Source organism: Ranitomeya variabilis, chromosome 1 (genome assembly GCF_051348905.1).
Source record: "Ranitomeya variabilis isolate aRanVar5 chromosome 1, aRanVar5.hap1, whole genome shotgun sequence".
NCBI classification, from domain to species: Eukaryota; Metazoa; Chordata; class Amphibia; order Anura; family Dendrobatidae; genus Ranitomeya; species Ranitomeya variabilis.
Window position 1 is genome coordinate 788,633,422 of NC_135232.1, and position 18,130 is coordinate 788,651,551.

The following is an 18,130-nucleotide window of genomic DNA, read 5'->3' on the forward strand; positions in this document are numbered from 1 at the left end:
AGGCAAAAAACAACCCTTTATTATCATACAGCCGAACAAAAAGTGGAATAGCACACGATCAAAAAGACAGATATAAATAACCATGGTACCGCTGAAAACGTCATCTTGTCCCGCAAAAAAGGAGCCATGACACAGCATTATCAGTGAAAAAATAAAAAAGTTATAGTGCTCAGAATAAAGCGATGCAAAAATAATTATTTTTTCTATAAAATTGTTTTTATCGTATAAAAGCGCCAAAACATAAAAAAATAATCTAAATGAGGTATCGCTGTAATCGTACTGACCCGAAGAATAACACTGCTTTATCCATTTTACCAAACACGGAACGGTATAAATGCCCCCCCTAAAAGAAATTAATGAATAGCTAGTTTTTTGTCATACTGCCTCACAAAAATCGGAATTAAAAGCGATCAAAAAATGTCACGTGCCCGAAAATGTTACCAATAAAAACGTCAACTCGTCTCACAAAAAACAAGACCTCACATGACTCTGTGAACCAAAACATGGAAAAATTATAGCTCTCAAAATGTGGTAACGCAAAAAAATATTTTTTGAAATAAAAAGCGTCTTTTAGTGTGTGACGGCTGCCAGTCAAAAAAATCCACTAAAAAAACGCTATAAAAGTAAGCCAAACCCCCCTTCATCACCCCCTTGGTTAGGGAAAAAGAAAAAAATTGAAAAAATGTATTTATTTCCATTTTCCCATTAGGGTTATGGCTAGGGTTAGGGCTAGGATTAGGGTTAGGGCTAGGGCTTTGGTGAGGGTTAGGGTTAGGGCTAGGGTTAGGGCTAGGGTTAGGGCTAAGGTTAGGGCTAGGGTTAGGGTTAGGATTGGGGCTAGGGTTGGGGCTAGGGTTAGGGTTGGGGCTAGGGTTAGGTTTGAAGCTAGATTAGGGTGTGGATTACATTTACGGTTGGGATTAGGGTTAGGGGTTTGTCAGGGTTAGGGATGTGGTTAGGGTTATGGTTGGGATTAGAGTTAGGGATGTGTTGGAGTTAGGGGTGAGGTTAGGGTTGGGATTAGGGGTGTGGTTGGGATTAGGGGTGTGTTTGGGTTAGGGTTTCTGTTAGAATTGGAGGCTTCCACTGTTTAGGCACATCAGGGCTCTCCAAACGCGACATGGCGTCCGATCTCAATTCCAGCCAATTCTGCGTTGAAAAAGTAAAACAGGTAAAACAGTGCTCCTTCCCTTTTGAGCTCTCCCGTGCGCCCAAACAGGGGTTTACCCCAACATATGGGGTATCAGTGTACTCAGGACAAATTGGACAACAACTTCTGGGGTCCAATTTCTCTTGTTACCCTTGGGAAAATAAAAATTTGGGGGGGCTAAAAAAACATTTTTGTGGGACAAAATAGTGATTTTTGTGTACTCACCATAAAATCCTTTTCTCCGAGCCACTCATTGGGGAACACAGGACCATGGGTGTTATGCTGCTGTCACTAGGAGGCTGACACTAAGTTGAGACAAAAAAAGGTTAGCTCCTCCCCTGCAGTATACACCCTCATGCTTGCTTCCAGAGACCCAGTTCAGTGCAAAAGCAGTAGGAGATTAATAACAATATAATACAAAACATTAGAGTATAACATGTCCGAAGAACCAAAAAGGTAACGAGCCGTAAGGCTAACAGGGTGGGTGCTGTGTCCCCCAATGAGTGGCTCGGAGAAAATGATTTTAAGGTGAGTACACAAAAACCCCTATTTCTCCTTCGCCACATTGGGGGATACAGGACCATGGGATGTCCCAAAGCAGTCCCTGGGTAGGGAACAAAACAACCAAATAACTCTGTGTACCATCTGACTTATAAATGCACAACGGCCGCCTGCAGAATACGTCTGCCAAGGGCCGCATCTGCGGAAGAATGAGTGTGGACGTTGTAGTGCTTTGTGAAAGTATGCAGGCTAGACCATGTTGCGGCCTTGCAAACCTGCTCCGCCGATGCCTGTGCCGAATGGCCCAGGAAGCACCAACTGACCGAGTAGAGTGAGCTCTAACCCCCGCCGGGATAGGCCTGCCCCTGACCCGATAAGCTTCTTGGATAGCCGATCGGATCCATCTGGCTATCGTAGCCTTAGACGCGGCTGAACCCTTCCTATGACCCTCAGGGAGGATGAGGAGGGAATCCGATTTGCGGAAAGGGGCAGTCCTAGAAACGTACCTCCTGAGAGCCCGTACCACGTCCAAAGTGTGAAGGGCCTTTTCGACCCTATGTTTTGGCTGTGGGCAAAAGGAGGGAAGAATGAGATCTTCATTAAGGTGAAAAGATGACACCACCTTAGGGAGAAAAGCGGGAGATGGGCGTAAGACTACTTTGTCCTGGTGGAAGGAAAGGAAAGGCGCCCGGCAGGATAGTGCGGCCAACTCCGAGATGCACCTGATAGATGTTACTGCCACAAGAAAGGCCACCTTCCATGAGAGGATGGACAGAGGGACGTCCTGCAGAGGTTCAAAAGGAGGTTCCTGAAGGACGCACAGGACCAAATTGAGATCCCAAGTCTCTAATGGCATTCTGTAGGGGGGTACCACATGGGAGACCCCTTGAATAAAAGTCCTGACTTGCAAGTTAGTAGCAATCTTACGCTGGAACCACACCGACAACGCTGAAATCTGACCCTTGAGGGAACTGAGTGCCAGGCCAGAATCCAAGCCGGACTGGAGAAATTCCAGAATGGAGGGAATGGAGAAAACGACAGGAGGATGACCGCGGAGCTCACACCATGAGAAGAAGGCCTTCCAGGTGCGGTGGTAGATGCGAGCGCAAGACGTCTTGCGAGCTTTGATCATGGTGGAAATGACTGCTGGGAGTAACCTGCTTGAGTTAGGATCCAGGTTTCAACAGCCAAGCCGTTAAACGTAGGGCCCCTGAGCTCTGATGGTAGATCGGTCCTTGGCGCAGACGATCTGGGCGGTCTGGTAACTGCCAGGGAACGTCGGATACGAAATGAACGAGTTACGCATACCATGCGCGACGTGGCCAATCCGGGGCGATAAGTATCACTGGAACCCCCTCCATCTTGATTTTTCGGATCACCTTCGGCAACAGAGGAAGTGGAGGGAACACGTACGGGAATCGGAACCGGTGCCATGGGAATATCAGTGCATCCACCCCCACGGCCCGGGGATCCCGAGAACGCGCTATGAAGTTGGGGACTTGGGCGTTCAGCCTGGACGCCATCAGATCCACATCCGGAGTTCCCCAGCGAAGGCAGATTTGATGAAAAAACTCTGGATGGAGTTTCCACTCTCCCGAAGCGAGACCCTGGCGGCTGAGAAAGTCCGCCGCCCAGTTCTCGACCCCAGAACGTGCACCGCGGAAATGATGGAGTGGTTGTCCTCGGCCCAACAGAGAATGTGAGAGACCTCCTGCATCGCCGCCCTGCTGTGGGTACCCCCCTGATGGTTTATGTACGCCACAGCGGTGACGTTGTCCGATTGTATTCGGACTGGGTGACCCGCGAGCAGGGAGTGAAAACGTCTCAGGGCAAACCTGATAGCATGGATCTCTAGAATGTTTATGGGAAGTTTTGACTTCCGAATCGACCAACGCCCCTGGGCAGTGTGGTGGAGAAATACCGCTCCCCAACCGAGGAGACTGGCGTCGGTGGTCACCACCAGCCAATGGATCGGGAGAAAATATCTCCCCTGGTTGAGAGATGATTCCAAAGTCCACCACGTGAGTGCTTGCCTGGTCCGCTGGGACAGAGGACATGGCCGGTCGAGTGAAAAGGGACTCCTGTCCCAATAGTCCAGTAGAGCCTGTTGTAAGGGACGGAGGTGTAGTTGGGCAAAGGGAATTGCTTCCATTGAGGCCACCATCTTCCCCAGGATCCTCATGGCAAACCGAATGGACTGCGGGCAAGGGCGAGAAAGCGTCCGGGCTCCCTGTTGAAGCGCTTGGGCCTTGGACCGAGGGAGAAAAACCAGCCCCTTGGACATGTCCAGGATCATGCCCAGGAAAGAGATCCTTCGAGCTGGAACAGGGGAGGACTTGTCCAGGTTGATTAACCAACCCAGGCGCGAAAGGGAATCCAATGTAATGCGGACACTTGTCTCGCAGGCATGAAAAGATTAACCAACCCAGGCGTGAAAGGGAATCCAATGTAATGCGGACACTTGTCTCGCAGGCATGAAAAGATGGACCTTTGACCAGAAGGTCATCTAAGTATGGCAACACGACCACTCCCCGGGAGTGTAGAATGGCCATGACAGCCACCATGACCTTCGTGAATACCCTGGGTGCTGTGGCAAGACCGAAGGGTAAGGCCGTGAATTGAAAATGGTCCTCTTGGATGGCGAAACGGAGGAACTTTTGATGTGGCGGGAAGATTGGGATGTGAAGGTAAGCATCTTTGATGTCTATTGATGCTAGGAACTCGCCTCGCTCCAACGAGGAGATGACCGACTGGAGGGATTACATCCGGAAGTGCCATACCTTTACATGCTTGTTTAGGAGCTTCAAGTCTAAAATGGGGCGTACTGTCCCGTCCTTCATTGGCACGACGAAGAGGTTTGAGTAAAAACCTCTGAATCTCTCTTGTTCCGGAACCGGAATGATGACTCCGTTTTGGCGGAGGGTTTCGATGGCGCAGTGAAGAGCGCGAGACTGAGCTCCTGAACTTGGGAGATGAGAGGGAAAAAAAAAACCAAGCTGGAGGGGAGGCGGAGAATTCTATTTTGTAACCAGAAGACACCAGGTCTCTGACCCATTCGTCGTCGACGGAAAGCCAGACGTGACGAAAAAGAAGCAGGCGTCCGCCTACCTCGGTGGTGTCGACTGGAATTCTCCCCAAGTCATTGTGAAGGAAATCTGGCAGGTCTAGAACCTCTGGTTCTGGGTTGTCTAGGTCTTCCTCGCCAGGACTGATTCGGTCTGTAAGAAGGCCGAGAGTCTCTGTCTGTGCGTGTAGATCGTTCTGATCTAGACGATGCAGTGGAGTTGGACCAGAAGGGGCCACCCCGAAAGGGGCGAAAATGAAAATGCTGTTGGCGCTGAAAAGCAGCTTTTGGTCTGTGTTGAGGGAGGAACTTGCTTTTTCCCCCTGTAGCATCGGAAATAAGTTGGTCCAATTTTTCTCCAAATAGGCGTCCGCCCTGAAAGGGGAGAGAAATCAGAGACTTTTTTGAGGAGGAATCCACCCGCCACTCTCTAAGCCAGGTAGCTCTCCTGATGGTGACGGCGTTTGAAGCCGCGGTTGCCGCACAGTCTGCTGCGTCTAAAGATGCGTACATCACATAATCTGCCGCCATAGCAATTTGTTTGGCGAGGTCCGCCGCTTCAGACGGAAGAGCCTGGTCCTGAATGGAATGTGCCAGAGTATCTGCCCAGGAAACCATAGCTTTGGCGACCCATGCCGCAGCGAAGGAAGGAGAGAGGGAGGAACCTGAGGCTTCATACACTGAGTGCGCCAGGGAATCCAACTGGCGATCTGTGGGACTTTTAATTGATGCCCCATCAGGTACTGATAACAGCGTTTTGGTAGCCACACGTGACACCAGAGGATCTACCAGCGGTGGTTCCGTCCAATCCTTAACCAGCTCTGAGGAAAAAGGATATTTAGATTCCAGAGCCTTTTTGCCCATAAAGCGTTTATCCAGTCGCTCCCTGTGCCTCTTAACTATCTCTAGAAAATCCGGATGGGAGGTGAACACCTTATGGGATCGCTTGTTTCTAGTGAAGGAAACTGCGTGATCCGGAGCTGAATTAGGGTCATCATTAATCTTTAACGCATGATTGACAGCCTCAATAAGGGAGTCAACAGTTGAGCGGAACTCCGGAGAATCCGGGTCCATGGACGCCTCAGACTCATACTCAGAGTCGTGATCGCTTCTAGCCCCTGGGGAGGGTGAGCGAGAAGTGGAGCTATTGGAGGCTGAATGGCGTGGTGAATGATCAGCAGAGGTAGTGCGGATACGTTTTGCGGATGTCCGAACCTCCTGTGGGTGAGAGCGGCCCCTGCTGGCCGACGATTCCCCTGTAGCAGAGGGGTCTCTTAACCCAGGAAAACGAACACCCCGCTCCCCAGAGGGTCATGAAGGGATTCAATCGCCTTAGCTAGCGAAGCGACGGATTGAGACAGTGACATGGCCCACTCAGGGGGGCTAGGAACACTGGGGTCGGTGGCGGCGGAAGGCTCTTGGGCACATTGGGCATCACAGGCTGGGCAGAGCGGGGAGCTTTGAGGCCTGGGGAGAGGAGCCTGGCAGGTGGTACAAGCAGAGAAAAAGGTTGCATGTACCTTAGTAATCTTTTTACCCCTTGACTGGGACATGTTGTACCTAGGGTTGAGCGAAACGGGTCGGCCATTTTCAGAAGTCGCCGACTTTTGGCAAAGTCGGGTTTCATGAAACCCGACCTGACCCCTGTGTGGGGTCGGCCATGAGGTCGGCGATCTTCTGAATCTGGTATCGGAATTCCGATACCCAGTTCCGATATGTTTGCGATATCGGGAATCGGTATCGGAATCCATATTTAAGTGTAAAATAAAGAATCAAAATAAAAAATATTGATATACTCACCCTCGGATGCGCCCTGGTACTAACCGGCAGCCTTCCTTCCTAAGAATGAGCGCGTGAATGACCTGCGGTGACGTAGCGGCTTGTGATTGGTCGCGTGAGCGGTCACATGGGCGGTCACGCGACCAATCACAAGCTGCGACGTCATCTAAGGTCCTTCACGCGCTCATTCTTAGGAAGGAAGGCTGCTGGAAAGAAGCAGGGCGCATCCGAGGGTGAGTATATACCTAATAGGAATATACTCACCCTCGGACGTGCCCTGCTTCTTTCCGGCAGCCTTCCTTCCTAAGAATGAGTGCGTGAAGGACCTTAGTTGACGTCGCGGCTTGTGATTGGTCGCGTGACCGCCCATGTGACCGCTCACGCGACCAATCACAAGCCGCGACGTCACCGCAGGTCATTCACGCGCTCATTCTTAGGAAGGAAGGTTGCCGGTTAGTACCAGGGCGCGTCCGAGGGTGAGTATATCAATATTTTGTATTTTGATTCTTTATTTTACACATTAATATGGATCCCAGGGCCTGAAGGAGAGTTTCCTCTCCTTCAGACCCTGGGAACCATAGTATCCCATTGCACTGCATTGGGTTTCATGTTTCGGCCGACCCCGACCCCGACTTTTTTATAGGATCGGCCGATTTCACTCGACCCGACTTTTGAAAAAGTCGGGTTTCGTGAAACCCGACCCGATCCTATAAAAATAAAAGTCGCTCAACCCTAGTTGTACCCCAATGTAATGAATAAAGCCTGCTATGAGGAAGCTGAGGGGTAATGCTGCAGGGAAGCAGTTAGTGCCGTCTCCTTACCCGGTCCCGTGCCCCGCAATAGCTGAGTGGAGAAAGGGAAATCCTCCATAGGGAAGAGAAAACCGGCCGGCGCTGCATGCAGCAGAAAGGAATATGGCTGCCGAGACTGAGATGTAATCTCGCAGGGAGTGAGAAGCGCCTGAAGCGTGGGAGGGGCCGTAGGAATGATGCGTGGAGTTGGCGGAGCCTACCGGAGTGCGGCCTAGGAGAAGGCCGAAGCCGGGGACTAAATTTCCGGCCTCAGGCCGGCGCCCACCCGCGGACCGCGGGGAAAAGAGTCACGGCGCTAGGATAAGTATCCTTGCCCTAAGGAGCCCCCAAGAAAAGTGACCGCCCTTAGAAAAAAGCCCACCCCTAAGAATAAACAGCGGCAGAAGGGCGCGCTGACTACACTTACCCCAATAAAGTGCCCGGGGTAAATCGGACGGTGCAGGGTTGAAGGAGCCTCCATCCACCATCCCCATGAAAGGGGGGTGGAGAGGAACCGTCCGCCTCCTTCCATCATCCGCCTTTTCAGTGGTGATGCAGTGGGGGCTGCACGGACGCCACGGTGGAATGTGCCTCTGTACAGCTGAGGGTGAAACCTGGTGGGCAGGGCAGATGTCCGACAATAAAGGCCTGGCTGCAGAAGAGGATACTGGAGGTAACACACCAGTGCTCGTCTGTAAATCAGGGGGAGATCGATGCCCGTGAAAAGGGGCCAGTCGCCCATAAAGGTCAGATCAGGCAGTGGCATCCCACTTCGCAGGAGAGGATACGGAGAGTTAAAACTCCCGTGCTCGCCTGTTGTTGGTTCGGGGGAGATCAGAACATGAAAGAAACCGTCGCCCCCTTCGTCCAGAATAAAAAGGTTTAAATCCAGTGTGTCTCCTACGGACACTAAGCTTGAACTGGGTCTCTGGAAGCCAGTACGAGGGTGTATACTGCAGGGGAGGAGCTAACCTTTTTTTGTCTCAACTTAGTGTCAGCCTCCTAGTGACAGCAGCATAACACCCATGGTCCTGTGTCCCCCAATGTGGCGAAGGAGAAAATGATTTTTTATTTTCACAGCTCTGCATTATAAACTGTAGTGAAATACTTGGGGGTTCAAAGTTCTCACAACACATCTATATAAGTTCCTTGGGGGTCTAGTTTCCAATATGGGGTCACTTGTGGGGGGTTTCTACTGTTTAGGTACATCAGGGGCTCTGCAAATGCAACGTGATGCCTGCAGACCAATCCATATAAGTCCGCATTCCAAATGGCGCTCCTTCCATTCCGAGCTCTGCCATGCGCCCAAACGGTGGTTACCACCCACATATGGGGTATCAGCATACTCAGGACAAATTGCACAACAACTTTTTGGGTCCAATTTCTCCTGTTACCCTTGGGATAATACAAAACTGGGGGCTAAAAAATAATTTTTGTGGGAAAAAAAATAATTTTTATTTTCATGGCTCTGCATTATAAACTGTAGTGAAACACTTGGGTGCTCAAATCTCTCACAACACATCTATATAAGACCCTTAGGGGGTCTAGTTTCCAAAATGGTGTCACTTGTGGGGGGTTTCAATGTTTAGGCACATCAGGGGCTCTCCAAACGCAACATGGCGTCCCATCTCAATTCCAGCCAATTTTGCTTTGAAAAGTCAAATGGTGCTCCTTCCCTTCTGAGCTCTGCCATGCACCCAAACAGTGGTTTACCCCCACATATGGGGTATCAGCGTACTCAGGACAAATTGCTCAACAACTTTTGGTGTACAATTTCTTCTGGTACCCTTGGGAAAATAAAAAATTGGGGGCAAAAAATAAAAATATTATTTTTTATTTTTACGGCTCTATATTATAAACTTCTGTGAAGCACTTGGGGGGTCAAAGTGCTCACCACATATCTAGACAAGTTCCTTAGGGGGTCTACATTCCAAAATGGTGTCATTTGTGGGGTGTTTCAATGTTTAGGCACATCAGGGGCTCCCCAACGCAACATGGTGTCCCATCTCAATTCCAGACAATTTTGCATTGAATAGTCAAACGGCACACCTTCCCTTCCGAGCTCTGCCATGCCCCCAAACAGTGGTTTACCCCCACATATGGGGTATTCGGGTACTCAGGACTAATTGTACAACAACTTTTAGGGTCCATTTTCTCCTGTTACTCTTGGTAAAATAAAACAAATTGGAGCTGAAGTAAATTTTTTGTGAAAAAATAAATAAATGTTCATTTTTTTTTAAACATTCCAAAAATTCCTGTGAAACACCTGAAGGGTTAATAAACTTCTTGAATGTGGTTTTGAGCACCTTGATGGGTGTAGTTTTTAGAATGGTGTCACACTTGGGTATTTTCTATCATATAGACCCCTCAAAATGACTTCAAATGTGACGTGGTCCCTAAAAAAAAATGGTGTTGTAAGAATGAGAAATTGCTGGTCAACTTTTAACCCTTATAACTCCCTAACAAAAAAAAAATTGTTTCCAAAATTGTGCTGTTGTAAAGTAGACATGTGGGAAATGTTACTTATTAAGTATTTTGTGTGACATATCTCTGTGATTTAAGGGCATAAAAATTCAAATTTGGAAAATTGCAAAATTTTCAACATTTTTGCCAAATTTCATTTTTTTACACAAATAAATGCAGGTAATATCAAAGAAATTTTACCACTATCATGAAGTACAATATGTCTCGAGAAAACAATCAGAATCACCAAGATCCGTTGAAGCGTTCCAGAGTTATAACCTCATAAAGGGACAGTGGTCAGAATTGTAAAAATTGGCCCGGTCATTAACGTGCAAACCACCCATGGGGCTTAAGGGGTTAAAGAAGCACTCCCATCAAAATGTTTATCCTCTTAATATATTGCAATCATCATATTATATAGCACTGTGTACTTACAGTTGTTCATTTTGCCTTTCTACCCAGCTAGTTCTTCTGTTTTTCATCAGGTCTATGACATCATGTGATAAAAAACTGACTAGCTGAATCCTTCTGAGCTCTATGTTTAAACATGAGGATACAAATAAAACTGGGGAGAGATAAATTGCAATAGGGTCTTATCCAATGAGAATGGGGTGTCAGGGAAAAGGGGAGATACACTCACCTTGCTAAATTGCTAAATGGCAACACATAAATTAACATATGCCAACCTGGTTGTCCTGATGAAAAGATCCTGCGTGATCTTGAAACGCGTTGACTTTTAAACCTGTTCAAATAAATGATTTAATTTTAAGCACCTTTTTATCTCAGCAGTGCACATGTGATACCTCCCTTCGTTTTCCCGTAAACATGAGGATAATTTTCTGTGCACAAGTCATAAGTAACATAAAATGTCTCTGTCAGGGAGGAGGAGCAAAGCAGGTGGGTAGGGAGTTGAAGAAGAAGATGATAAATGCAGGAACAAGAAACTTCATGTTTCTACACAGAGCACAGAAAATAGAAGAATTAGCTGGGCAGAAAGGCAAAATGAGCAATTGTAAGTACTTTAAGAGGCACACTCTTCTTAATGAATTAGGAGTGTCTGACAAGTCCCACAGATCTTACCACAGTCATGAATTAGATGAGCTATGGCATAATGACTCTGTCATGCCCTTGTCCATTCCCAGCTCCCCATTTTGGCAAAGCTTGGCAAAACTGTTGTGAAAATGCCAAAAGTCACAACATTTTTGTGTAATTGCAGGTTGGGCAAAAATTTTGCCACTTTTCAAAATGTTTTAACCCAGAATTTAGGCGTAATCACTTTAATGTATTGGGGTAATAAAGTGTAAGTTTTATTTTTTTCTTTCCTTTTTGGCATGCTTCTGTATGAAGAATGAAAAAAAAGTGTAATGCTGTGTGCACACGTTCAGGATTTCTTCCATTTTTTTCCCTATAAAAATGCGATAAAACCACGAAAAAAACACATACATTAAACATCCTATTATTAGAATGTAATCTGCCATTTTTGTGCACATGTTGCGTTTTTTTTCGCGTCGGAATCGCATTCCGGAAAAAAACTCAGCATGTTCATTCTTTGTGCGGAATCACGGGGATTCCACACACATAGAAATGCATTGATCCGCTTACTTTCCAATGGAGCTATGCCCACCATGTGGGAAGTAAGCGGATCATGTGCGGTTGGTACCCAGGGTAGAGGAGAGGAGACTCTCCTCCAGGCCCTGGGAATCATAAAATTGTTAAAAAAAAGAATTAAAATAAAAAAATCGTGATATTCTCACCTTCTGGCATCCCTGGCAGTCTTCCCGCTCCTCACGATGCTCCCGTTCCTAATAATACCTTGCGGCAATGACCTGTGATGACGCAGCAGTCTCGCGAGACCGCACGTCATTACAGGTCATTCTCGCAATGCATTACTGGGAACGGGAGCATCGCGAGCATCGGTAACGCTGCGGTGAACGCCGGAAGGAGAGAATATCACGATTTTTTTATTTTTTTTTATTATTTTTAACATTAAATCTTTTTACTATTGATGCTGCATAGTTAGCATCAATAGTAAAAAGTTGGTCACACTTGTCAAACACTATGTTTGACAAGTGTGACCAACCTGTCATTCAGTTTTCCAAGTGATGCTACAGATCGCTTGTAAAACGCTAGCATTCTGCAAGCTAATTACGCTTGTAAAACACTAGTATTTAGCGGGAAAACGCATGCCAATTCCGCATGCGTTATTCCCGCGGCAGGGAGTTCCAGAATTGCCGTGGAAATTTCCGCTGCAATTCCGGATGTGTGCACATAGCCTTACTAATATGCAGCAATTTTAAGCTGCACTATAATATAATCATTATTCTGATTAATCACTTCTGCCAGCTTTCCTATACAATGTATACTGTTTCAATTTGTCAACGAGTTGATAGTTTTCTCTTCCTATCTCTATTGCTAAACTGTGAGATGCGACATTACCCCAATAAGCAGATTCACCAATAACGCTGCTTCATCCCCTGATTTTTCCTATAAAAAGACTATGATAGTTGCATAAGAGGTTATGCAAGCCTTGTGATTAGCTGTTGCAATGGGGGAGAGGGAAGTGGAGGGGCATTTTTGATGATTTGTGCCAAAAAATATAGCAAATTTTTCATATTTGCCAAGTCCAATATATTCCCAAAAATTTGATGTGCTCATCTCTAGTGAATCTTTTATCAAAGTAATATACTGTCAATCTGCATAGATTGCATACGAATTCCAAGCTGACAATTTCTCCGTAACTTGCTTATTAGTTATTACAGTATTTTGTGATCATTCGAAAATGTCATTACTAATTGTAAAGTTCTAACTTTCCAGAGAATATAAAGCAGAGAAAATGTCCTGCTGCTATTTAAATGATACAGATAGTGGTAAAACATGTACCGTACATATTTGATCATTGTTAACCTTGTGTTATGTGTTATATGCTTTCAGGTTACAATACCAAACATTGTTTGGAGGAGTAGTGGCTTTAACAAAGGAGCAGTTCTTGAAAGTGAATGGTTTCTCCAACATGTTTTGGGGCTGGGGAGGAGAAGATGATGAGCTATATCAAAGGTTTGCTATTTTAAGCAGAAGCAATATTCTTTCAAACTGTTTTTCCCACAATGAAAATGTTTTATCATTATATGGTTTCCAAAATAGAAATGTGCTGTTATAATAATACACATACACTGTGTATATGCGAGTATAAGCCGAGTTTTTCAGCAAATTTTATTGTGCTGAAAATGCCCCCTCAGCTTATACTTGAGTGAGGGTCCCAGAAGATGGAGGGGGAGTGGCAGCTGCGGAACAGCAGGTCACAGGAGGCAGGATCCGACTGCTGCGGCTAAAGCCTGTGCCCGCTACTAAAGAGAAATGAATATTCACTTAGCTGGCAGTGAATATTCATTTCTCTGAAATAGAGAGCACAGCAGTCGCAGCGGTCGGCTTCCTGTAGCAGCAGGGCTGTCATATGTGCCCGCTACTTAAGATAAATGAATATTCACTTCTCTCCACTTCCACGTGACTGGAGAGAAGTAAATATTTATTCCTCTTAAGTAGTGGGCACAGGTGATCACCTGGCCGCTGCGGCTGACACTGTGCGCACTACTTAATAGCAATGAATACTCACTTCTCTCCATGCACATAGTCACGGCGTGGAAAGAAGTGAAAATTCTAGCAGCTGTGCTCTGCTTGTAAGCAGCGCATGACCTCCTTGCCATGCGTTGCTAACAAGCATAAATCAGCTGCTGGCATAGGAACAATACACTGCGAGGGAGTGCAGGAAAATAAGTAAGATGTTTTTTGATGGAAGCCATTCATACAAGGATAGGGATAAGGGGGCCATGCATACTATGATAGGGAAAAGGAGCCATGCATACAAGGATAGTGATGAGCGGATCATGCATACCAGGATAGGGATGAGGAGCCATGCATACCAGGATAGAGATGAGGAGCCATGAATACTAGGATAGGGATGAGGAGCCATGCATACCAGGATAGGGATGAGGAGCCATGCAGACCAGGATGGAGATGAGGAGCCATGCATACCAGGATGGGAATGAGGAGCCATGCATACCAGGATAAGGATGAGGAGCCATGCATACCAGGAAGGGGATGAGAAGCCATGCATACCTAGATGGGGATGAGGAACCATGCATTCCAAGATAGTGATGAGGAGCCATGCATAATAGGATGGGGATGAGGAGCCATACATACCAGGATAGGGATGAGGAGCCATGCATACCAGGATAGGGATGAGGAGCCATGCATACCAGGATAGTGATGAGGAACCATGAATACTAGGATAGGGATGAGGAGCTATGCATACCAGGACAGGGATGAGGAGCCATGCAGACCAGGATGGAGATGAGGAGCCATGCATACCAGGATGGGAATGAGGAGCCATGCATACCAGGATAAGGATGAGGAGCCATGCATACCAGGAAGGGGATGAGAAGCCATGCATACCTAGATGGGGATGAGGAACCATGCATTCCCAGATAGTGATGAGGAGCCATGCATTATAGGATGGGGATGAGGAGCCATACATACCAGGAAGGGGATGAGGAGCCATGTATACCTAGATGAGGATGAGGAACCATGCATTCCAGGATGGGGATAAGGAGCCATGCATACAAGGATGGGGATGAGGAGCCATGCATAAAAGGGTGGGGATGAGGAGCCATACATACAAGGATAGGGATGAAGAGCCATGTATACCAGGATAGGGATGAAGAACCATGCATACCAGAATGGGGATGAGGAGCCATGCATACAAGGATGGGAATGAGGATCCATGCATAGAAGGATAGGGATGAAGAGCCATGCATACCAGGATGGAGATGCAGAGCCACACATACAGGGATGGGGATGAGGGTCCATGCAGACCAGGATAGGGATAAGGAGCTATGCAGACCAGGCTAGGGATGAGGATCCATGCATACCAGGAAAGAGATGAGGAGACCATGCACACTATGATGAGGATGAGGAGCCATGCAGACTTTGATGGGGATGAGGAGCCATGCAGACCAGGATGGGATGAGGGGGCTATGCATACCAGGATAGGGATGATGAGCCATGCATAGCAGGATAGGGATGAGGAGCAATGCATACAAGGATAGGGATGAGGAGCCATGCAGACTAGGATAGGGATGAGGAGCTATGTATACCAGCAAGGCCGCCATCAGGGCATTACTGCCCTTACTACTGTATGGGGCCTGGTGATTAGAAGCAGAAAGGGGGCCCGAACACACTGGCAGCCTGGTCCATTCGGGCCCCTCCTCTCTTTGCTTCCCCTCATCGGGCCCCTGGACATTTTGTTCAAGGCTTCCGAATGCCCGATGCATAACAACACTGTGGTGTTTTATAGATACACCTATAGTGTTGTTAATGCATCCTACGAACAGAAATTGGAACTGTACCTTTAAGCTGTGGCCGGCCCGGGTGCATCATGGTCCTTCCTGATGTCACACGCTGCTCCACTTCCTCATTCCGGAGCAGGGCAGCATGCGGTGTGTCACGCGGGGGGGCAGACGACGGATGACGAACGAGCAGGTGGAGGCGACGGGTGGGGAGCATGGTGAGTCTCACTCTCTCCGGTGATCCCATCTGCTGAGCTGTATATAATCCTCTCCTGTGTGATTCCGTCTGCTGAGCCATGTATCTAATCATCTCCTGTGTGATACTGTCTTCTGATCCGAGTATATCTAATCATCTCCTGTGTGATAATGACAGCTGAGTCGTGTATCTAATCCTCTCCTGTGTGATACTGACTGCTGGCCGTGTATCAATCCTCTCCTGTGTGATTCCGTCTGCTGAGCTCTGTATCTAATCCTCTGCTGTGTGATACTGACTGCTGAGCCGTGTATCTAATCCTAACCTGTATGATCCCGTCTGCTGAGCTGTGTATCTAATCCTATCATGTGTGATACTGTCTGCTGAGCTGTGTATCTAATCCTATCATGTGTGATACTGTCTGCTGAGCTGTGTATCTAATCCTATCATGTGTGATTCTGTCTGCTGAGCTGTGTGTCTAATCCTCTCCTGTGTGATACTGTCTGCTGAGCTGTTTATCTAATCCTCTCCTGTGTTGTACTGTCTGCTGAGCTGTGTATCTAATCCTCTCCTGTGTGATACTGTCTGCTGAGCTGTTTATCTAATCCTCTCCTGTGTTGTACTGTCTGCTGAGCTGTGTATCTAATCCTCTCCTGTGTGATACTGTCTGCTGAGCTGTGTATCTAATCCTCTCCTGTGTGATACTGTCTGCTGAGCTGTATCTCATTCACCCTTGTGTGATAATGTCTGCTGAACTGTATCTCATTCTCCCCTGTGTGACCCTATCCGGTGGGCACTGTGGTATAACCCCTTCTCGCTGTTGCAGGTTGGGTGGTCTTGGAGGTCGTCGCTTCTTCCGTTCTCTTCTTCTGACTGGGGGCGGTGGATGAGCAGGTGGAAGGCGGCGGGTCGACCGAACAAGCAGGGTGAGGCGGCGGGCAGACGAGCAGGGTGAGGCGGCGGGTAGACGAGCAGGGTGAGGCGGCAGGCGGACTAGCAGGGTGAGGCGGTGGGCGAACTAGCAGGGTGAGGCGGTGGGCGAACTAGCAGGGTGAGGCGGCTGGCGGACTAGCAGGGTGAGGCGGTGGGCGAACTAGCAGGGTGAGGCGGCTGGCGGACTAGCAGGGTTAGGCAGCGGGCAGACGAGCAGGGTGAGTCTCTCCGGTGAGAAGAGGCTTCAGGTGGCTCACTCTGGCTGTGGCTGGACTGGTTTCATGTGGCTAATGAGGGAAGGAGAGTGGTGACTGGGGGTCGCATCCAACAGGGTCCAAGGGGAGGCTAGTGGAATGTATAAGCTACTGGATGATCCTGACCTGCTGCAAAAACAAATGCCTAATTATAACATCAGTCAGCAGTGCTCATCCAGTAACTTATAAGTTTTTGTTAGGGTTTGGAAAAGGGGTGGGGAATTACAGATGCAAGTGGGTATGTATGATTGGGAAACATCTTTATTATTATGGCAGTGTAATTTTTGAAAGGGGGCTATCGGTCTGATCTCACACAGCAGTGCATGGACTGGGCGCCGATCTCCTGACTAGCATTCTCATACATGCTGTGAGGCTGCTGAGTTCAGGTCTTGAGACCCGCGACCGGTCCATACACCGCGGTCCAAGTGCAGACCGATATTTACCAGAAGTGGAGCTTTTCCAAGAGAGGGCGGAGGAACTATGGAAGGTTCGAGGGGTGGAGGTGGAGCTAGGGTGGAGACGGAACTGGGGTGGAGCCTGGGAGGAGTTTCAAGAGAGCCCCAAAATTTTGGCAGTATGGGGCCCTGAAAGGAGTTATGCATGCAGGGATAGAGATGAAGAGCCATGCATCCCAGGGTGGGGATGAAAAGCCATACATACAGGGATGGGGATGAGAAGCCATGCAGACCAGGATAGGGATGAGGAGCCATGAGAACCAACATACGAATGAGGAGCCATGCATACCACGATGGGGATGAGGAGCCATGCATACCAGGATAGGGATGAGGAGCAGGGCCGAACTGGGACAAAAAAGCAGCCCTGCCACACAAACCCCACCAGCCCACATACTATAACACTCCCCCCACACCCGACCAGTGTATTTTGCTATACTTTGTTGTGCCCTTCAACACTAATATTAAAAGTGTTAGGGTACCGTTACACAAAACGATTTACCAACGATCACGACCATCGATACGACCAGGCCGTGATCGTTGGTAAGTCGTTGTGTGGTCGCTGGAGAGCTGTCACACAGACCGCTCTCCAGCGACCAACGATGCCGAAGTCCCCGGGTAACCAGGGTAAACATCGGGTTACTAAGTGCAGGGCCGCGCTTAGTAACCCGATGTTTACCCTGGTTACCATCGTAAATGTAAAAAAAAAAAAACAGTACATACTCACATTCCGGTGTCCGTCAGGTCCCTAGCCGTCTGCTTCCCGCACTGACTGAGTGCCGGCCGTAAAGTGAAAGCAGAGCACAGCGGTAACGTCACCGCTGTGCTCTGCTCTTACATTCCGGCCGGCAGTCAGTCAGTGCGGGAAGCAGACGGCTAGGGACCTGACGGACACCGGAATGTGAGTATGTACGGTTTGGTTTTTTTTACATTTACGATGGTAACCAGGGTAAACATCGGGTTACTAAGCGCGGCCCTGCGCTTAGTAACCCGATGTTTACCCTGGTTACAAGCGAACGCATCGCTGGATCGGTGTCACACACACCGATCCAGCGATGACAGCGGGAGATCCAGCGACGAAAGAAAGTTCCAAACGATCTGCTACGACGTACGATTCTCAGCGGGGTCCCTGATCGCTGCTGCGTGTCAGACACAGCGATATCGTATGGATATCGCTGGAACGTCACGGATCGTACCGTCGTAGCGAC

General features: G+C 48.1%; 1 protein-coding gene across 1 annotated transcript in view; it reads left to right on the top strand.

Annotated features, from left to right (window-relative positions):
- The window catches only part of LOC143784557 (beta-1,4-galactosyltransferase 1-like), a 570,011-nt gene that overhangs the window by 501,628 nt on the left and 50,253 nt on the right, over nt 1–18,130 (top strand). Inside the window, exon 5 of the mRNA XM_077272977.1 lies at nt 12,680–12,802. Within this exon, the coding sequence (XP_077129092.1) occupies nt 12,680–12,802 (123 nt within the window). The remainder of the gene's footprint in view (nt 1–12,679; nt 12,803–18,130) is intronic.